General features: G+C 44.8%; 2 protein-coding genes across 3 annotated transcripts; one reads left to right on the plus strand and one right to left on the minus strand.

Moving 5' to 3' along the window:
* Nucleotides 1–1,189: 1,189 nt before the first annotated feature.
* Nucleotides 1,190–9,163, plus strand: foxk2a (forkhead box K2a). Its single transcript, XM_080541821.1, has 9 exons — nt 1,190–1,679; nt 2,873–3,067; nt 3,683–3,824; nt 4,701–4,847; nt 5,109–5,302; nt 5,977–6,173; nt 6,651–6,908; nt 7,014–7,211; nt 7,332–9,163. The coding sequence occupies exons 1-9, from the start codon at nt 1,381–1,383 to the stop codon at nt 7,541–7,543; spliced, it is 1,842 nt and encodes a 613-aa protein (XP_080397947.1). The 5' UTR covers nt 1,190–1,380; the 3' UTR covers nt 7,544–9,163.
* Nucleotides 9,164–10,163: 1,000 nt separating this feature from the next.
* wdr45b (WD repeat domain 45B) lies at nt 10,164–22,062 on the minus strand. 2 transcript variants are annotated; one of them, XM_080541835.1, is made up of 11 exons: nt 21,925–22,062; nt 20,707–20,781; nt 20,500–20,529; nt 18,666–18,767; nt 18,406–18,493; nt 17,203–17,297; nt 16,522–16,712; nt 15,955–16,040; nt 15,552–15,653; nt 12,827–12,948; nt 10,164–12,429 (listed from the first exon to the last, which is right to left on the minus strand). In XM_080541835.1, the coding sequence occupies exons 1-11, from the start codon at nt 21,989–21,991 to the stop codon at nt 12,323–12,325; spliced, it is 1,065 nt and encodes a 354-aa protein (XP_080397961.1). In that variant the 5' UTR covers nt 21,992–22,062; the 3' UTR covers nt 10,164–12,322. The 2 variants fall into 2 exon arrangements, with proteins under 2 accessions (XP_080397961.1, XP_080397962.1); XM_080541836.1 differs by lacking the exon at nt 20,500–20,529.
* Nucleotides 22,063–22,993: the final 931 nt, after the last annotated feature.

Genomic DNA, 22,993 nt, shown 5'->3' on the forward strand with positions numbered 1-22,993 from the left:
AATGCACATGTTTGTATTTGACCTCCATATCATTCGGAGTGGCCTGGAGCATTGTGGGTACTACGATATGTAAACAGGCTGCTCAGCTGAACACAAAATCCGGCAGGACTCATAAAGGGATTGGGATTTCTGCTGGATGTGGAAGAGAAGGGGCCTAGTATGAGCAGGCTTTTGTCCAAGCAAAATATTACACACCTGATTAAACTAACTGTCAAGAACTTAGAGCTTAACCTGACGTCTGTTCAGGTTGGTTATGGAATGTTTATTTGTAGAACAGGTGTCTGTTATGCGATGATGCTAGCGCAGGTATTTTCTTTTCACTTCTTTTCAGCACTGTTTCAGCAACGTTCGTGGATGCATAACCAGGCGAGCACAGTGATGCTCAGCTCCTTTTTGACTCTGTAGGGTAATTAGGGGGCTTTGCTTACTATACAGGGCCAAACCGCTCTGCGTTGGCTCAGATATTTTCCTTTCACATTATTTCCAGTCACTGTTTCAGCAATTGTGGTGGACGCGTTACCAGACTAGCCCAGAACAATGCAAGCCGGGTTGGCTATGTAGTCTGATTAAGACATGCAAGCAAACTAGGGGTTTTACACCACAAGGCCAATAGATGTGGAATCACACTCTCGTGATGAGATAGCCTTGCCTTGAGACATGTAAACTAAAGGGTCACCCTTTGACCTAGGGTCTTACACCCTAGAGTCTAGGGTCTTTCACTTGAGAGACCTGGGTAGGGTAACTTCAAGGGGGGGGGGGGGGGGGGGGGGCAAAGGGGAGGGGAATTTTAGGGTCAGATTACCTGTACAAAGAATATCAGGAGGCGCGGTCAAAACATTATAGTTAGAGTCAGATAGATTTTCAAGTTCCACCACCAGGAACTTCTTTGGCTGGAGTGAGCTGACCTCAAATGGGACAGAAAAACCCATTCCGTAAAAATTCTAACTCCATACTTTAGGACGTGCCACGGATCTGCGTGTCAGCCCACGGTGCAACCAACCGTGTTTCTCTACCAGCTATTTATATTTTGGTTGTCATTGGCAAACACGTTTCGTCTGCCTACCCCAGTCTGTGTATCTATTGGCTCAGCGAACTGTCGGTCATACTATTTCCGCCCATTTGGCCGCTTTTGGTTGGCTGAGGCCCTTTTCTCTTTCTCTCTGTAGCGGCGGTGGGTCGGAGCCGCCTGTGTCCCCCGGTCTGGCACGTTCCTTGCCAAATTCTTCTCGGTTTAAAATTGGATTCCCCTTTTTCTGAAATCTTACAATTCTTAAAGCCCCTCCAAAAGCAAAATTTGAAGCCAGTGCTCCCTAAATTTGCGTCGCTTTTCCCCCTCCTCCACTATCGTTTAAATAAATTAAGAAACCCTTGGCTTGGAAGATGGCGATGGTAAGCGGGACGTCGGGGTCGGCTGTTGCCCGGCTGGAGGGCCGAGAATTCGAGTACCTGATGAAGAAACGGTCGGTGACGGTGGGACGGAACTCCTCGCAGGGCTCCGTGGACGTCAGCATGGGCCACTCCAGCTTCATCTCCCGGCGACACCTGGAGATCTTTACCGCGGGGGGCGAGGACGGCACCGGCGGCGGGGACTTCTACCTCCGATGCCTCGGAAAGAACGGGGTGTTTGTGGACGGGGTGTTCCAGAGACGAGGGGCTCCACCTCTCCAGCTCCCACGAATGTAAGATCGATTTTTTTTTTTTTACAATTTCATTTATTGAATGGCGATTTCAACCCCCCAACAGAAAGGTTGTTGATATTCTGACCGACCTTTGTTATTGTTTTGTTCCCCGGGCCGCCGCACGTGTTGTGACAAGCAACACCCGGTCCACACCTACTAGCACTTAGCCGGCTAGCATGTTTGCATAGTAACACCTCTCTCTCTGGGACACAACGATCGTTGCTATCGTCATGATTTAATAACCATACGCTCGTTAACGTATTAAAGTTAATACATGGTGGATTTGGTAGTATGATTTATGATCGTCTTGAGTCGATCAAGACATTGGCTGCTTTCTCCCGCATGGTTTTAGGATGTGTGTTGTAATGTTTACACAGCCATGATGAAGCTAGCAGAGGGCGCTAGCTACCCCCACTCATATAAAAGGTGGCATTCCCTATTTACTGGCTTTTAAATATAGCCTGTTGAGTGAAGATATGAATCTTGCCCACATGCATCAAATGCTACCCATTTCCCGATTTTTTTTTTGTTCAACTGTACACTACACACAACACTACTCCAAGTAAATACATTCAGGCTCGAAATGTCACTGGTCAGCCAATTGGCTCACGGCTGGTCCCAAAATACCCTGATAATTATAAATAAGACATGTAAGACCCAACTACTTATGTAAGAGTCATGATGGCGTCCATATTTAAACTCTGCTCTCTCCCCACTGGTGTAGTCTGAGCATGTTTGTCTATGATAATGTGCCCATAATAACATAGGCATGGTTTGGTTGCCTGTATTCCAGAATGCATACTCACTGTATGACCATATTCATCTATGGATAAAGATGTTATGGTAAAGCGTGTGAGAGGGTGGAACTCTTGAGGCAGGGTGCATGTCTATCAGTCGTGACTAGAGGAAACACCTCAGTTATACTTGCAGAACAGTGTTTTTCTCAGATTTGGTCATGGGCAGGGCACAGAGGCCCCCCATATCCACATCCAGGGTTGCCATTAGCAACATGTTCTATTGCGTTCTGCGTAAGCCAAAAGGTTTTGGGCAGGGCGAAGCAGATCCCACCCTCCGCCTATTCAGCGGTTGGGCTGGGGAGAATTTGTTGTGGTCTGCTCTTACCATTGATATGCACTCATGTTCTTGTGTTGTTCTTGTGTTGTTGTTGTTGCTCTCCCCCCTCTGGTTCCCAGGTGCTGTCTCCGGTTTCCTAGCACAAACATAAAGATCACGTTCACAGCCCTAGCCAGTGATAAGAAAGAGAGGAGGAACGTGCCTGAATCACCGGTCAAGCCCGTCCAGCCCCAGATATCGCCGCTGACCATCAACATTCCAGACAACATTGCCCACCTCATGAGCCCCCTCCCTTCGCCCACGGGAACCCTCAGGTGAGATGGACTGGGGGCGGGGGACGCAGGTAGAGATGTCCTGCCTACCTAGAGAGGAACTGTTCCAGTGGAAGTAGAAATCGGAGGACAGGCTCATTGTAATGCATAGAATGGAGAGGATGAATATCCTCATTCCATTCTATTCTATGCATTACAATGACCCCGTCCACCGATTTCTACCTCCCAGCAAGAGGTGGGGCTTTTAGCATTTTGGGGTAATGTTACTAACAGCTAATATCAGAGTGCATTGTGGTATATGAGGAGACTATTCTCAGTAGAGACAAAGGAAAGTGAATGAGAAATCCACAGCAAATGGTCCTCCAAGCCACTTTTGTAAGAAACAGCTTGATGAGGACCTAATTTTCTTAATGATATCATATATAATTAGTTTTATAACTAACGTGCCTGAACTGAGTAAGTCCCCGTGGTAGATTTGAAGCTTTTCTGCTGTCAAAAGCAGAGATGTGATATCCTCAACTGAATCTCTCTTGCTCTCCTCTCTTGCTCTCTCTCTCTCTCTCTCTCTCTCTCTCTCTCTCTCTCTCTCTCTCTCTCTCTCTCTCTCTCTCACACTCATATAGCCAGTCTCACAGATGAATTCTCTCTCTCCCACAGTGCTGCCAACTCCTGTCCCTCAAGTCCGCGAGGGGCAGGGCTCTCCGGTTATAGGATGGGTCGCGTTTTGACCTCTGACCTCATCGGAGACAACTCCCAATCAGAGAACGACAAGGAGGGCTCGGGAGGAGACAGCCCAAAAGTGAGAGCGGAGCCGTGCAGGAGAAAACTTGTGATTGGTCCAATTTCTGATTGGACCAATAGTATTTCAGTGTCTTGTTGTCTCCTTTCCCTTTAAGACTGCACATAGCCTAATATATCTGTAACACCCTGATAGCTGACAGCAATATGGTGTGGTCTAAACAGAGATAATCTATATGGCAGAGCTGAGCAACCTTCTTGATTTACAAAGACGTTGTGCAGATGTTTGATCACTCTGTTGCAAGTAAATATGGCCGCTCTGCTTTCCTTTGGGGCTTTAGTTCAAAACCATACCAACCAAAGCCATATGGCCGAGCTACACTACCCATGTCAGGGTTACGTCACCATCAGTGCAATGTGGCAATTCTACCTGCTTACACAGCGTGTTTTGAGAGCAGAGGGGGGAAAGAGCTTTATTTAGGATGAATGTGCGCGTCTCTGCGATTCTTGAACTTATGAAGTATAGGATGAAGTATAGCCGCTTTTGTTGGTTTCAAAGGATGTATTCCTTCAATTGTTGATGGCAATGGCGGAATCCTGATGGCTGTAGTGGAGCAGGACCATTAAAGAATGGGTGACAGGAAAGGAAAGCAGGGCACAGCTCCCGTTGAGGCTTTGTTACCCAAAAGAGGTGGATCCCTGAACGTTAGATTGCATTGGATTTGCTGTGCAAGGTTGCTCTGGGTTACTTATTGAAGTCAACATGTTACCCAACACTGACAAAAACATAGACTTTGGAGTAAGGAACTCGTTTGAACTGTATTTAGTTTGAACTCGTCGTTGAAAACGATGTATTTTTACGAAGTTTATGATGTATTCGCTGCAATCAAAAGTCTAAAATCTAAAGTCTTTTTCAATGTCCTTCCTATGTCCTCAGGATGACTCAAAGCCACCTTATTCGTATGCACAACTTATAGTCCAAGCCATCACCATGGCCCCAGACAAGCAGCTAACTCTCAATGGAATATACACCCACATCACCAAGAACTACCCGTATTACAGGACTGCAGACAAGGGGTGGCAGGTCAGTGTTTCCGTCAGTGTCTCTGTGTTGAATGGTGAGGTGTTTGTCTGTTTGTCTGTGAATTCCATGATATGTCAGATCAGTCATCACCTCACCCACTTGTGTTCTGTAATACACCTGGGCTCTCTGGTTTTCTCGAACTCAATTATCTCACAAACCTGTATCTTTCTGGTGTACTAGTAGTAGCTAGACCATAAATCCATCTCTCTCTCGCGTTCGTTTTCTCTTGCTCTCTCTCTCTCTCTCTCTCTGGTGTTCTAGAACTCGATCCGTCACAACCTGTCTCTGAACCGCTACTTCATCAAAGTGGCCCGGTCTCAGGAGGAGCCCGGTAAGGGTTCGTTCTGGAGGATCGACCCGTCGTCCGAGGGCAAGCTGATGGAACAGGCCTTCCGGAAGCGCAGGCCCAGGGGGGTACCCTGCTTCAGGACCCCACTAGGACCTCTCTCTTCCAGGTAAACCAACACTGCTAGACCCCAAACGTCCTCATTAAATCCTGCAGAGGTAAAAGCGTGTGGTGTGCACAGTATTTATTTTTAATATACATTGATCTGCGGGGCTTGTACTCCCAGCACCATGAACAGAGACAGCATGATGGTGTGTATGTTTATCGCAATTTGAAAAACACTGCTACCTACACAGACCGGCTAGCTAATACAGTAGTCTTTATTGTACATTTTACGACAGATATTATAATTTTGCTTTCTCAAGACCCAACCCAAGACATGCATGCATGCATACATACAGTACATAAACGTATCAATTTCAGGCTGGGAGCAGCACAGTGTCAGTCGAACCTGTGTTCATGATGCAGCTGGACAGATGATGCGGTCACTTATTCTAGTCATTCAGAAAGCTGGGGAGGAGAGGATTCCATTGTAGATTATAGTATGCTGTGCATTTGTCCAACAAAACAGCAGCTCACTACAACCCCCCCGTGGGCTCAGTTCAGTACTGCAGGCTGAAATGTTTCCTTGGAAACTGAGCTCTCATCAAGCTACATGGTCAAGCAGAGAGATTGTTTTCGGTTTCACATATACACACGCACACACGCATGCATACATGCATGCACGCACCCACTCAGCCGTGTGTAATTCTAATAGCCTCTGTCTACTTGGTCCTCTTTCAGGAGTGCCCCTGCCTCTCCTAACCACACAGGGGGGCTGTCTGCCCACTCTAGTGGGGTCCAGACCCCCGACAGTCTGTCCAGAGAGGGCTCCCCTGTGCCCATGGAGCCAGAGCCCACCCCAGCCCCCAACCTAGCCACCGCGGTCCAGCCCAAACTCGCCGTCATCCAGGAAGCCCGCTTCGCTCAGAGTGCTCCTGGTGAGAGAGAGAGAGAGAGAGATGGAGGACACCCTCTAGCGTACATGTTCTAGTCTCGATGAGACACCTCTTCTGTTAGCTCACTTGGTGGTTCACTCTATGGTTCATGTTGTGGTGAATGACTCAGTGAGTCAGAAATCAGAGAGTAGCTTTTCTTCTCGATGGAGAACCCTATGTTATGAATGTTACGTTCACACGTGTTGACATGAGGTTGGTGGAGTTAGAAATTGGAGGACAGACTGAATGAATGGAATGAGGAATGGCATCAAACACAAGTTCCATTCCATTTGTTACATTGAGCCCGTCCTCCACCAGCCTCCCTTGGAAGCTAGTTTTATCCCCTATCCTGCTTAGGAGATGCCAATCATCTCTTAAGTGTGTGACTTGCTGCTTTCATTTTTACATTTTTGGCATTTGTCCCTTCCTGTGTCACAATGTCACTTCCTGTTTGACGTTTAACCCCCCCGTCTCTGATAGGCTCCCCGCTGAACAGCCAACCGGTGCTGATAGCCATGCAGCGTCAGTTGCCCCAGACGACCATGAAACCTGTGACTTACGCCATGGCAACCCCCGTTACCATGGTAACGACCACGGCAAGCTCCGCCCCCGTCATGCAGACTGTGCACGTCCTCCACCAGATCCCGATCACCATGGCTACTGTCACCGGGCAGACCGCTACCATGGTGAAGGCAGAGCCGCAGCAGAACGGAGGCGGAGACTACCAGGGTGTTAAAGGTGGGACTTAGTTGGCACAGTGGGGGAGGGGGGGGTATTTAGATCAAAAACAATCCCACACACACCATTGCTGTTGCTAATTCAATTATTTTTCCCCATTTCCAGTCAAAGTTGAGCCGGTCCCAGCCATCACTACTTCCTCTATAGGCGGGGCTAGTCGCATCATCCAGACCTCTCAGGCCACGCCCCTAACAGCGTTGACCATCGTGCAGCAAGCCCCCCTGGGCCAACACCAGCTGCCTATACGGGCCATCACACAGAACGGGACTCACCTGGTCCCCATTACTACTGCTGCCAGCGCAGGTGAGACACACATACACACACATACATACACACACACACACACACACACACACTCATAAAGCCATTTCGCTTTGCCATGAATCCAACAGTGAAATTCCCTCTTCTTTTTCTCATCACCAGTGGCGAACCCTCTTCACCTGCTGGCGGCCCACGCCTCGACCTCTGCATCTCTCCCAACCAAGAGGCACAATGGAGACCACCTGGATCAGCCCGACCCCAAGAGGGTGAAGGCGGAGGAGGAGGAGGGCGAGAGCATAGCCTGCGGTGTCAACCACTCCAACACAGACAGAGACGCAGAGGGGCGAGTCAGTGAACAGGCCGGAGGCAACTAGAACCCTGACCTGCTCCCCGACTCCTACACCCCTCTCCTCTATGAGCCCTACTATTCCACCCCGCTCTCTGTTCTCACCCCTGACCCCTGAAACCTGTTAATCATCTACTCCAAGGTGCCAAAAGGAGAAGAGATATGGAACAGGGGAGGTTGATGGAAGCAGAAATCGGAGGACGGGCTCATTGTGATGAATGGAATGAGTTGTGTTTGATACCATTCCTCCTTCCGTGCCCTGCATTACAATGAGCCTGTCTTCTGACTTTCTGCCTCCAGCGAACTCCCCTGATATGGAAACACCATCGGACTACAGAATGTGTGACCACCCAATGGGTATGAAAGAGGCAACATAATGCAAAAACTGAAGACCAAAATGAAAAGCAAAAACGGAAGAAGATGAGTTGCTAAAGGTGACCCTATTTGGAGACTGAAACTGAAAGCGAACCTTAAAAGAAGCACAGGAAGCCTTCCTAGAAGTTATAATAAAAGAAGAAAAAAAAAATCTATAAAAATGTTACAAGATCAAAATGAATCTCTTGACTGTAACCATCACATCAGTCATCAAGCTGTCCTCAGTTAGTCTCTGCTGCCGCAGTGCAAACTGGGATAGCAGGGTGGAGCTACTGCTGTTTGGACGGCTCCACTATCTTGTCTGTACTCTGGACACGCCCCCCCCGGGGAAGGGAAGGAGCCAGTGGCATATTCTCCCAGCAGCATGACGATGAGCGCTTGATGTGTTTTTGGGGGGGAGGGGGGGAGGGAGGGAGAAAATCTGAAAATGACAACAGTAGTGTATTCTGCGAAGGGAAGTGTGTGTGTGTGGAACCATTCCCTGTATCTTTGGCAGCTAGCCTCCCTGTCGACCTACCTAATACAATTGTGAGTAGATATGCAGTATTTTGTTGTACATGTGTATCTTAGGATCTTATTTGAGTGTATCTGCGTTTCCAAAGGCACAGACGTCTAGTAATAAAGATACTCAAAGCTATAAGTGGGGTCAAACACATTTAACATCACCTGATATTTTGGAATCTGCTTCTTTTTTTTATTTTTTATTATGTGGACTCTTTGTTCAGTGAAATGAATGTAGTCTCATTTTCCTTTAAGAAAACACTATCTATGGAGTAGATTGTTTTTGTTTTCTGTTCTGTTCTGTCGAGCCCAAATGATATTTCTTTATCACTGTACATCTACAGAATTTTCATATTTTAACAAATATCCTATAAAAGATAAAAGTATATTTCCATGCGTATTTGACCATATGCTTCATCGAGCTTGCATGTTACCGATTTAGAGAAAATGTACATGAGCAGATAACTCCATAAGGAACTGAAGAAATTATGACTGAATCTATGCTATATGATTCTGACCAGTGCTGCACTTACCCCATTCTGTTTTTGATTAGATTTCCCCTTCCCCTTTATGTTTTCCCTGTCACCATCGGCTGTGTTTGTTACCTTTTGTGTTCAATTTGGCAGTCTCCTTGCTTGATTCTTTTATTCTGTTCAGGCGACTTTAAGTCTTTTCAGATTGTATTTTATGTTCCACGAGGAAAAACAAGTGATAGATGTTTGTTCTGCTTCAGTGGGTAAATGCTTTTTTTTATAAATTAATTTAAAACCTCTGTCATTGTCTCTGTGTATTTTTGGCTCCCTCTCCCTTCTGATGGCTAATTCCAACAGGATGACACAAACTTCAGACAACTTGCAACTTTCTATTTCTGCCTGCCTTTCATTTTTGTATTGTCACCCGGGACTGGTGCAGTTGGCCTTCAGGGGGTCCAAGGCATCGCGGGAGGTAGATATCGGAGGATGGGCTCATTGTAATGCATGGATTGAGGGATGGTATCAAACGTGTGTACCATTCCAGTGTGTTCGATACCATTCCTGATTCCGCATTCATGCATTACAATGAGCCCGTCCTCTGATTCCTGTGCCATGTACTGTAACAGTGAAGTGAAGGAAACAGCTGCCTTATTGACAGTTTTACAGTCTGGGGTAGATATTAGGGAATACTACGGCTGTTCCAAGGGGTAGCCTGGGCCAGATATGGCTCATACATCCTGTCAGAGCTCTGACAACTTCCCAGAACGAGGACGATCTTGTGTAGATGTTAAGTGGGATCCTTGGGTTGACCCTACCCTTAACCCTTACTGTAACCGTTTTAAATCTCCATGTCAGTCGGCTTCTCTCAAGGATTCCACTTAGCATTTCACCACTGGACTACTTCTACATCTGCCTGCCTGCCTGCTAGCTTTTGTGGCTTACGGTTTGCTAGATTCTGTAAGAATTGTATTCTTATTGTATTCTAAATCGACCCTTTAAAGCTGCAATTTTCCTATACAAGCATGTATTTTCCTTGGCATCGAATAGGCCTAATAACCTTGTGAATGCAATATCTATATAAGTAGACTTGAGACTGGGGTTTGGTAGATATCAGAGGACGGGGCTCATTGTAATAGATGGAACAGAATCAGGATTGGTATCAAATGTGTGTGATGCCATTCCTCATTCCATTCCAAGCATTACAATGAGCCTGTCCTCGGATTTCTACCTCACACATCACCCAGAGACGTACAAAATGTCAGTAGACATGAGATTTTATTCACAAATTCCAATGCAGGATGTTACAATCATTTAGAATTTGTCACATAAACATTGAGTTTGAGTGTGCAGCATCCCTACGTGGTCAATGGCAGCAGAGTGTTGTGTACGGTTTCTTCACCTTGTGACGTGTGAGTGAATACCGCCTGCACATCCTTTACAATCAGAGCTCAAAGCAACAGAAATGAAATGAATTCAGCTCAAGAGAGCCATTCCCACAAACAGAGAAATGGTCATACAAAATTAAGATTAGATTTACAAATGATAAATACACTGAGGTTACTCAGTGTCCTGTACTGTAGATTTTAGAAATGGTGCATTCAACTGGATCGACATCAATCAACATAAGATGGGCTCTGAAATTATAACTCCCTCTTCGTGAGCGTCCACCTGAGCACTGCACATTCACTGCTCTATCCGTTTCCAGAACGTGTCAATGCCCAGTTGTTCTCAAGTTGAGGTGATTTTCAGACCAGATCATCTGCACCAACGTCACGACGACCCTCAAGAACATGCAGGAACTCTCCTCAATGTGTTCTCCACTGTCTCAAACAAGAGATGTGTGTGTTGTGTGTGAGGACTTACCAACAGGCAAGGCTTACTGCATCAAATAACTGAACGAGGACAAATACAATTATTCTACTAGCCAACTAATCCACCTCACTGTACCAAGAGGGAAGGAAGGGACTCCTCCAAACGAGGAGGAGGTGGATCGTGATTTAACCGATTCAGTCAGATGAATATATCCCTTTGAATACAATAAGCTACTCATGTATACAGTTACTGATGAGGCTACTCATTTATACAGTTACTGATGAGGCTACTCATTTATACAGTTACTGATGAGGACTCGTTTAGGGAGAGAGGCGACGTGTTTTCATAACTACCAAATGATGAAAAAGCAACCTTACTTATTCTGTTTCAGTTTGAGACTTCAGCTTTGTATTATTCACAATCAGGTCTGGAATGGATGCAGTTCTGCTCTGAAGGGACTAGATCAGCAGAGAACACGGCCTGATGAAGACGTCCACGTTGAAACACATCGGTGCTAAGCCAAACTAAATGAAGGCTTTTTAATTTTTCTATCACAAAAGTAGTGCCTTCGTTTTTGTTTCGTTTCACATTTTTTCCCCACTCAAAAACCTATTGTTGCTCTCAGTCTAGATCAGTGCTTGCTTGGTTTTGAAGGGACGAACAGGTAAGAAGGTGATCAACAAAGTATTGCACATACACATGGAAAAACATGAAAGGGGAAGAGCAAAAATAATAACACCTTTTCATCATCAGCAACAAAAAAAAATTGTCTACTCTGTACAGTCTATGCAGTTACATATGTTCAGTCTGGCATATTGTCTTTATACAGCGAGTAAAAGCTAAATCTAGTACAAGAGGAATTTCACAAAGTAGGATCACAGAGTTAGTCAGCTAAATCTGGAACAGGCCCATACGGTCCTAAAATAATATGAACTTGAAATGTGAAGAGTGCTATGGACCTATTCTACTTTCCATAAAATCCATTCTTCAACTGTCAGTCTTCACTTCAGTCTAAATACATCTAGTCTACTTCAGTGTCTTCATCGAAATCAACTGACCAACTCGTTAATCCTGCTTTGTGAAATAGCACCCGTGTAATTTGTATATACATATGTATTTATGAGTAGTATATAAACACACACTCCACTCTTGATTCAGCTCAGAGGCACTCCCTATAGTAGGTTAGGTGGTGTTAGTCGTTTCCATCGGTCAGAATCACTACACTTTTAAAAAATAAAAAAAATAACCATAGTAATCCATCGTAAATTCCACGGAAGACATTTTAAAAAGCAAATACTTTTTGTCCTTTCAAAAATACGTTTTCCTCTCTTGCGGTTCTGTGTTGGTTGCGGAGGCCTGGGTCAGTCGGAGTCTCCCCTCTGTCCTTCGTCGGTGGTCCAGGGACAGTCTGAGTAGTTACCGTCAGAGAGAGCACACCGTCTCTTTCCTTCCTTCCTTCCTTCCACTAGCGTTTTTCTGTGTCTCTCTTTCTCTATCTCTCTCTCCTACCCCCTGATGCTCTTCCACAGAGTTTATCAGAATGGTATGGGCAGTGACACCTCTCCTTACATTCCTTCCTCCTGCTCCTCCCAAAAAATAAACAAGCCCGCACACGAGTCCGTCTGCAGAGACTCAGGGGTCGGAGGTCAGATCTTCTCGTCTGTCATCTCCAGGAACTGGGCGTAGACGTCTCGGGAACACTCCCCCTTCTGGTTGAACATGAACTTGTAGTAGCTGCCATCAGCACAAATGGCTGAGGAGAGGGAGAGAGGGAGGGAGAAAGAGAGCGAGAGAGAGAGAGGTGGAGGAAATAACAGGTTTAAAATAGGGATGCACCGAAATGAAAATTCTTGGCCGAAGCCGAAACCGAACTTAAGGAAACACTTGGCCGAATACCGAAGTGCGTACTGGCAGTTTTTCATTTATTTAGCCAATTTTTGTACCATTGCACCAATTTTTGTACCAATCGCGCTGTGTCAATACAAACAGTCACACACAAACAGACATTCTTTCTCTCACTCACATTCTCACGCACACACAATAAACACTGACACACACGTACCGACACGCACGCACGCACGCGCACACACACACACACACACACACACACACACACACACACACACACACACACACACACACACGCTTACCTATGACAGAGTTGGGTTCTGTTCCAAAGGCACACACACAGGGGGAGCCAGATGGGACCTGGAACTTGGAGAAGCTCCATTTGGAGCTGAAGTATTTGGGAAGGAAACTGGCCGAGGCCAGGCTGCAGAGACGAGGAAACACAACGAGGGTCATGATGCATTCATACTGCATTCATTCATACTATATTATGATAATGCATTCATTCATCAGGGCTTAAAGTGGGAAAAAATCCTGTGCCTGAAACTTTTTCTTGGGGAGGGGGGTCACAGTTTGAGATATTGGGAGAGCGGGTACAGAAGACAGCTTCTTGTCTCAATGTTTAAATGCATTAATACTATTTTATAGTCAATACAAAATATATGTCTCAATGTTAAAATGCATTAATACTTTAAATGAATGTGCAACAATACTATGTGCAATATGACAACCCTTGTGTACATAAGGTTCAGACATAGGAAAAGTTAGGATATTTATAGCATAGCATAGAGTACAGCACAGTGTTTTATTGTATAGTATAGTAGTATAGTAGATAGTGTACATAACCTTTATTTATGTAAACCAGCTCTTTTCCCTTTTTTATTTTACCCTTGGCCCTCGTGTTTTTAGTCTTTTTCCAAGCACCAGGGGAGCCCCCCCTCCTAAATTTCGTTGTATGGTACCTGTACTGTATTACAGTTTTTCTCAATTGCTAAAACACATTTCACAAAACTTTCCTCCATTTTCCCAAAACTCTAAACACAACACACTTTTCTAAAGCTACATAAGCAAAACCACACCTTCTCTCTTCAAAACTCAAACTCAAACCCTACCCCTAATCCTAACCCTAACCTTACTGTAACCCTAGCACCTAACCCTAACCCTAGTTTTCCCACATGTATGATAGTCATGCATAAAAATAAATCTGCGCTCCCTGTCTAACGTTATATCTAACATTACATATTTTACATTACAGTAAGGCTGATTTTGCATGATAGTCATGCATTTTTAGATATCTATTTCCCCCCTTTAAATGGCATATGATGTCCGAAATGTTACTAAAGTTCAGCCGCGAAGTGGTTGCACTGTTGTCCTATCGAGTTTTACGTAAATAAAGGTTTGAAAAATGTTACCGTATTTCCACATGTACCGTAACATGTACAATACTGTACTGTATCACAACTCAATGCAAACACTACAGAGGATCCATTACACACAACAATACTCACTGAAAACAATGTTCAGGGTGTGATGTTTATTTTTTATTTTTATGGAACTATACCACACACACACACACACACACACACACACACACACACTCACACACACACACACACACACACACACACACACACACACACACCACAATCATTTGCAACAAGTGTCTTAAATGTTGAGTCGTTATGTTTAATGAATGAAGCCAGGTGTGTTCATTGTGTTAACATTTTGCTGACTGTGGCAAGCATTTTGCATCACATGAGCTTTAATTTGAGAATTTGACATTTTGAGCAGAGTTTTTTGCAACTTGTGTTTTAGCAAGACAAAATGTGTTTAGATTTATGAGAAAAGGAGGATTGTGTTTTGTGAATTGTGTCTTCATGTGAAATGTGTTTATGGTTTTGGCAAATGGGAGCTAGTTTTATTAAATGTGTTTAGAGAACTGGTCATTTGGTTTAGAGAATTGGCTTTTGTGTTTTAGCAATTGGGAAAAACTGTAATGACAATAAAGACCATTCATTCATTCATTCATTCATAATACTGTTTTATACTTAATAATAAAAATAAATAAAAATAGATGTCTTTAAAAGGCCAAACTGATTGCATCACTTATTAAGCCACTATCACTATAACAATACAGAATAAAATATATACATGTCTTTAAAAGAACAAACTGATTACTTATTAAGCCACTATCACTTATATTCTCCTTCTTGGCACCACGTCCCATAAGGCTTCCCGTCACTACTCAGGGTTTTTCCTGGCTCAAAATGAGGCGGAGGTGGTACCAGTGGTGTTTGACATCAGGGGGGACCCATGAAGCAGGGCTGTCTGGGGGTCCTTAAACGAGCATCAAACACTTAATTTCTTGCATTCTGGTGAATTGATATGCACCAATGTGTGCCCTTTCGCCATCAATTTATGGTGGAAATGTCATTATATATGTAAAGGAAAAAACAATATTCAGGCACCAGATGGCCATTCAAAATATAATGTAATATAATGCAATATAAGGCTCTCAGGCATTCTGTACTTTCAAATATGTATTCTCCTTGAGCAGTCAACATCAACTATCAGCTGTTTCGCTAGCAAACACGAAAGCTAAGTTATTTGTGAAACAGCGCCCCCGCCACCACGTCGGCGCAATGCCGCAATTGCAGTTTTTTTATTTTTTATTTATTCTCCCGCGCCGGAAATCCGGCACTGTGCCGGAGTACTTTAAGCCCTGATTCATACTATTCATGACCATTCAAAGAAATATGTGACAGCTGCTGGTGAAAGGGGTAACAAGCCGGCAGCCGATTTTAATGTTCAGACTTTTATTTAGAAAAATGTAAATACATTTCAGCATTGTTGAAAATCAACACACTCGTTGAGACAACTAGCACAGCTTGTTTCGTGAGCCTGCTAACAATGTATTTCTGTCTTTTCAAAAACCAAAGTCAGAACATTTTCATTGGTTGCCGACTTATTCCCCCTCTCACCAGCCGCTGTCATATTATTGTGCTCAATTCCCACGTTCAGACAGACCTGGACTGCTTGTTTCTTTTGGGGTCTTCTGCTGCAAATATGTGCACTGTGCCGTGGTCACTGGACACACAGATGAGGGACGCGTCCTGGTTGAAGTTGATACTGAGGGGGAACGGATGGACAGGAAATCAGGACCATAATAACCACAACTCAGTGGTTACTCATGTCACATGAGAGGGGGGGGTGGGGGGGGGGGTAGCGAGAAAGAGAGAGAAACAAGAGACAGAGGAAGAGACAAAGAGAAGGAGAGTGCGAGAGATGGGCTACGGAGGTCAACAACCTATCCTTCTGTGTTGTTGCTTGGCCGCAGGCGTCGGACGACAGTTACATTCAAATGAGCATTCCTGTTATTTCAGTTAGCAGAACTCCAGGGCTATCTCTGGCTGTGGGCGTCTGTGCTCACCAGTAGATGTTAGCTGCCTGGGATCCCCGTCTCAGCTCCTGGATCAGCTGACCCGCCGAGGTGTCGAATATCCTGATCAGGGTCCCCTACAGACACAAACACACCACACGTCAGGGTCTCAATCAAAATCCATAATCAGGGTTACCATTTCTAACATCTTCGATTGAGTTCTATGTAAATGTAAAGGCAGGGCAAAATAACTACAACTCAAGACATGTTACATGGTGTGAGAGAGAGAGAGAGAGAGAGAGAGAGAGAGAGAGAGAGAGAGAGAGAGAGAAAGAGAGAGTGTGAGAGAGAGAGAGAGAGAGAGAGAGAGAGAGAGAGAGAGAGAAAGAGAGAGTGTGAGAGAGAGAGAGAGAGAGAGAGAGATTGATGACTGAGGTCAGCCTATATTACCTATATGGTAAATGGACTGATTTATATAGCAGCCATGTTGGTATCTCTACTGTCAGGGAGAGAAGCTGAAGGAGGGGGGGGGGGGGGGGTCGAGGAAACAGCCATGCCGGAATCTCTACTGTTAGGAAGACAGAAGCTTCAGAAGCTGAAGCCAGACGAGGCTCGTACCTTCTCCGAGGCGGTGGCTATCCTCGTGCCCTGCAGGTTGAGGGCTATGCAGCAGAGCGCCCCCTCGTGGGCGGGGATGTCCACTGGAGGTTTCTCTGTGTTGGCCAGGTCCACGATCTGTACGTGGCCAGAGTGGGTGCCAGGGAAGGCCAGGAGAGAATTGTTACTGTTGGGACACAGCACACACAGACCTGGGGACAGAAGAAGGGATGGGAGGAGGGTTAGGACAAGTAGGAAAGCTGTGGTTCAGTATTGATTAAAGCACTGGAAGAGCTGGAAAAAAGAGAGGGAGAAAGAAAAAGGGGGGGGGGGGGGGGGAGGGGTCCGGAGAGACAAGGTGAGCAGAAGGGAAGAGGGGAGAAAAGGAGGTCACGCTTGTATCCAACAACATATTTAACGCCAGGCAACTCCTTTTAAAGCATTATGAAATATAAGTCATACAACATTTATAAAGCACTAAATGCTTACAGGCTCAAATAAACAGAATGTAATCTGATGTTTTGGGCATCCACCCATCTAACGTCCCCTTGTGAAGATTGTTTGTTTACTTCAAGCTGTGTTTGAGGGTATATGTGTGTGTGTGTGTGTGTGTGTGTGTGTGTGTGTGTGTGTGTGTGTGTGTGTGTGATCTAACAGGCTGGTCTGAAATCTAAGCATTCTGTTTGGCTGGTGTGGACTGACCCTTGGGGTTGTAACAGGTCTCAAACACATGCAGCTGATGGGGGTTGTGGGTAAACGTGAACACTTTGATCATAGAGTCCAGGACCACCACAATCCTGAGGACAGAAGAAAGGAACACATTCAATACAACTTTAACTGTCCAGGCAGGCCATTGATTCAGCAGTCACTTATCAATATTGTGCAACATGCATCACAATGTGGAAGACGATAGACATACATCACAATGTGGAAGACAGATAGACATAGGACGGGGAGGGTAAAATCATTTCGTTCGTAGAGACTTAAGAAATCAGTACGTGATCACTGTCCACTCAGGCATTTAACACCGAGAGGGGAAGAGTTTCTGGACCATTAATAGCAAACAGTGATTTTGAGGAGAAAACAACAGACACCAACAAACAGGTTCTAGGAGTGTGTTTAGTCAACGCAAGGGTAGTCCTATACTTCAGCTCAGGGGAGGCTGGTGGAGGTAGAAATCAAGAGGACAGGTTCATTGTGATGTTCAGTGCATGGACGTGTTTGATGGCATTCCATGCATTACAACAAGCATGTCCTCCGGTTTCTACCTCCACTGTCCCACACTTCAGCTCCATCTGGGAGAGACAAGGGGCTAACACTGTATTATTACTGTGTCAAGGCACAGTGCTGTTACTATGCAATTACTGTCATTCTGTAACAGCTTCTAAATACCAAAGAAACGGGTGTGCCCAAAGAAATGAACAACGGTAATCTAAGCGTCTCTCGGGTGTGTGTCGCTTCTGCAATCTTCCACCCTCTCTGCACTGGAACTACTGGCTGGTACTGAAGCAGCCGCTGATGATGATGATGATGATGATGATGAAATAAGTCCCAGCAGATTGAAACGCACAACAGCGTCTAAGACTGGTTGTAAACGCTTATAAATCTCCATTTGAGTCAGCGTGTAGCTGGCTCCATATCCAAGCTTCTGTTAGGGCTTACACACCGGCAGTTCCGAACGCCGGTTCGCGTTCGCGTGCCGAAACCTCCGAACGTTGGCGCTGTCTGGCGAACGAGCCACGAATGATACACTGGTATGAACGCGGGCTCGTTCGCCAGACAGCGCCAACGTTCGGAGGTTTCGGCACGCGAACGCGAACCGGCGTTCGGAACTGCCGGTGTGAAAGAGGCCTGAGACAGTCAGGTAAAGAGGAGGGTTGCTTGGTGTGTGTTCCTAAGGTCTACCTGTCCCGCCGAAGCTTCACAGCTTTGACTTCCGTTGAGAACTCGATTTCGATAACCGTCTTCTTCTTCAGGTCGTCCCAGATCATCACTAGAAGAAGGTATGACACATCACATGTGACCACGACAACAACGGTAAAATTCCCCCCAAAATGAAGTTAGGCAATCTTTTTTACTTTGAGGATTTCACGCCATACAAAAAAACATCAAAATGGCCAAGATACCTTCAAGATCAACATAAGTGTAACACAAGGTACACATACCTTTATTAGGCGGGTACTTGGGCTTCTTTCCTCCTCCGACCAGCGCTAGGTAGTTACATCTGAACAGCATCTCCACGTGACCAACCCCGCCCTCCAGGAACTCTGAAAGGACGTACATAAGCAACCTCATTGGCCATTAAACTGTCAATCTGGTGGAGAATACAGAGCCAGTGAGAATCAAGGGTGCTGAACCACACAACCACAATTACTAAAACAAGGTCTATTTTAAGATGTCCTCCAAACATTCCCAAATCCCGTCCTTGGCATACATGACTCAGCCTAGATATTTTTTTAACATACACCAAAGTATTAGGTTTAGATCGGTAGTTTCACTTAGGCCTTCTCTACACTTGACACTTAAATGATACTTCTGTTATCTGAATGTGATGATCAGGTCATAATCCCATCCCAGCATGTGACACCTGGTATTAAAAATACACTGCTTCATGGTGTCACACCGTAGACTGAAGACCCATCTCTTAACGCTCCCTCCTAAAGACCTCATCCCCACTACCCCCCTGTACAGTTTCTCTACTATAAATAAATAAATATAATCAGTAATTCTTCCTTTTTCTAGCATTGTAACTGCCAATGGCCCCATGTCATAAAATAGATTACTTTTTCTTATGACAACTGATGGATAGATGTTTCACTAACTGAGACAAACGTATTTGTCCTAAGTTACTTTGGATAAAGGCGTCTGCTAAATGCCAAAAATGTTATGTAAATGTAACGGTCTCCCATGTCCACATTTTGCTCTCTACTCGCTGTATTGGACTGTGTGGTCAAACATTTGATTTAAGTGTCAAGTGTAGACGAGGCCTTAGAATCAAGCTGTCAAGACACCAAACAATGGCAACTCCTCCTCATTTCATGTTAACATAGAAAAACAAGCCTTTCCTAATTCCATGACCAGCATGCATCAGGGAAAATCACTTACATCATGCTGTTAAAACCCATATCAGAGCACCTGCACATGGGTCAACAGCAGTGGAGGCTGGTGGAGGTAGAAATCGGAGGGCGGGCTCATTGTAATGCATTGAATGGAATAAGGAATGTTATCAAACATGTCCTCTGATTTCTATCTTCACCAGCCTTCACTGGACAATAGAGAGGACAGAGCAGTCGGCATATGCCGGTATTAGAATTCTCAAACCAGTATGCCTTGCCTCCAAAATACCGTTCATACCATTTAGCAGACTTTCAACATAACTCAAACTTGGAGCAGATCTACACGAGTAGTTTATCTCTCTCTTGCCATCGTCACCAGCCCAAAGGTCAGATTCATGACCGCCTCCACCCCCTTGCCCTCAGATAAGAGTTCTTGATCATGCCTTATGATGCTTGTGTGCATGTTTAATTTAGACAATGTTTATTAAACACATGTTGATGGGTGTAACAATGGCACAATACAGGTGGAGACGTGGTGGTACGGATGGTATTGACAGAAATAAACTGTTACAAGCTGAAATACATTATTCACCCAGTAATACCTTATACCTGGCCAACCCTACAGAGCAGGGGCTGGTAGAGGCAAATCAGAGGACGGTCTCATTGCAATGCGTTTGATACCATGTGTTTGACACCATTCCTCATTCCAATCCATGCATTGATTTCTGCCTCCACCATCCTCCACCACTACAGAGCAGCTCTCTAGCTGCTCGCCTAATTTACAATCCTATTGTACTTCTCCTACAGGACATGAAAGTGACTTTGGAACAGGTCATGTGCTGAGTCACATGTGCAGGCTTCTGTGGTGGAATGATTAACTTCCTCTTAATGTCGTTCTCATCCAGAGTACCAAGATCGATTCTCAAACACAGGAAGGAAGTACCTTGGGTCTCGCTGTCAAAATGCTGTGTTCCTGTGTGTATCAAAATGGTCTCAATTTAGCCTACTGCAGTACACACAGACCATTGTGCTTTTTTATTGTGACAGTCAAAACCTCATTTCAATGAATTAATGAATTAGAGAAATTTAACAGACATTCAATGTGTCACATACATTGGTACAGTTATCATGCAATATCTAGGCTATTTACCTTGCTTTTCCTTCTCTTTGAGAGGGTCTGTGTTGTACACCCGAAAGCCATTCTCCATTCCGCATGCAAAGCACCCTGGAATCGAGAGAACATGTTTGGGCAATTCAAATATACCAGCGTCCTGACCAAGTATATGAAAGTTAAGTTATGAAAGATATTAGACATGACTGCTGAAACACTTTGTTTTGCCTTCCCCAAAAGGTGCCCGATACCTTGATTCTTTGGGAGGTCAGCTAAGGTTAGACCATCCACTGACTGTCAGTCTCCCTCCTCTCATCAGATCCTGCTCTCACTCCCATATCAGATGTGTATCTTGCCAATAGCCTAGCCTGAAGCACACATGAATGCAGTGTGTGCAGTAGAGGCTTCAATATGAGCTGTCATTGTTGCTTTGTTTGGAAATAGACTTCCAACCCCCCAAAAAAGGAAGAGCTGACTAGGGCCACCCACTCGTGGTGGTTTCAAGCGTGTGGCAGTCACATGTCTGACTGGACTTCAATGGGAAAAAATTAACTACACACGTACAAAGAAGTAGGAAGGCGCAGTGATTCTCTAATAATCGAGTCATCTCTGGAGACAGAGAAGGAGAGTAAAGAGATGTTTGGGATTCGTGTATTGCTGCTTTATTACGACTGAAGTGTAACATACACATCATGTGGATCCCTCGCTGTCGAACTGTAAGCAGCAGCAGGTTGGACAGACAACTGTCATCAAGAGTCTTCCTTATTTGACTGAATTAATGAGCTATACCAAAGTCACGTTAGCTGGTGAGATCATTTGTTCGACATCAATAAAAAAAAAAAATAGCAATACGTTCACCAAACATAAGACAACATCATTTTAGCCATTATTGGCTTACAACGAAACCAACTCCGGAGACCAGCCCAGAGGAGAGCTCTGACAACACAGCTGCTGTCTGCATCAGTTAGCCTGCTGGCTACGTAGCTAAGAGGAGGCTAGCTGCTCGCTGCCTACTTCATTAAGTCATCTGACGTGGCTTGACAAGAGCTTAGTTATAAATAATCACAAGAATCCAAATAATTATATTGTGTTCGCTCTAAAGATAACCCTGGTATAACCAGTGAACACAACAAGTGAACGGGCTTGACACACAGCCCCCTCAGGCCTCAGGACAAGGCATCGACAGCTACACAGCTAGCTTAGCTAGCGAGTCCAAATGTGCGTTTCGGTTGTTAAACAACGTACAACATTACTCACCGTTATCCTGGTTAAACCCCGCATACAGGAGTCCGTTACCATGCGGATTGGATGGTAGTAAATTCATTCTTTCGAGTGCAATTGTACTAACTGCGTAAGACGAATTGTAGAATAACGCTAGCACTTACTTGCTAGCTATCATTTCACTCCTGCTGACAGACAGCCAGGAAAACAACAGTCTGCAACAGCCTGGGCGCTCAAGAGAGTAGGGTGCGTTCGTAAATACGCTCTGGAAATCTGAATCGGAACTCATGGAATGCCTCTTGTCCAATCAAATTACTTGGTCCCTGTTATGACGTTGAACTCATTGTGCGCTCCGGCGCTCTCAGAGCGAAGTTACGAACGCAGCCGTAGTATAGTTATCGAGCCGAGCGACGTGTCAATGGTATTTTCAGGTCAGGATAGCTCGCTGGTACCAGAGAACCTACTCCCAAAGGGTAAACAATATATCATTTGATCAACTGAAATTCACTGATTGTATAAAATGTGGATGTGGATGTGTTACAGATCTCCAGAAGTAAATCCTTTACTTCATAATTTCCAACCAAATACTATCACAGACTTAGTTGTCGTAACAAAATTACGACACTTATCGTTATCGTAACAAAATTAAATATCTCTGTATCTCTATTATTACAAAATAACATAAACCTCAGCTAATGTTAATCATAGAGTTTAAAATGTTTGGTTTTGCTTAAGTGTATCTTTAGCCGGGATGGTTTACTAGCAGCTAATTAGCAGCTAAAAACAGTAAAAGTTGAATGTGCAGTTAATGGAGTGCGCTTCGCTGTGACAACCTCGCGCCCGCTGTTTGGTAATGTTATCCCGTAGCTTTAAATATAGATTAGTTTGCTCCCTCCACTACCTAGCCCCAGTGGCCTAATGGATAAGGCACTGGCCTCCTAAGCCAGGGATTGTGGGTTCGAGTCCCATCTGGGGTGAAGTGTTTTGTTAATCTTTTTAGTTGGCTGCCTGTCCATTGAGCATTTCATGCTAGTAATTATTATTAATATATTATATGTGACGGCAGGTTGTTTGTATTCTGTAGCTGCTTTGTTTTGAACTAGCG

Source organism: Nansenia antarctica (genome assembly GCF_963989245.1).
Source record: "Nansenia antarctica genome assembly, chromosome: 11".
In the NCBI taxonomy this organism is placed as follows: domain Eukaryota; kingdom Metazoa; phylum Chordata; class Actinopteri; order Argentiniformes; family Microstomatidae; genus Nansenia; species Nansenia antarctica.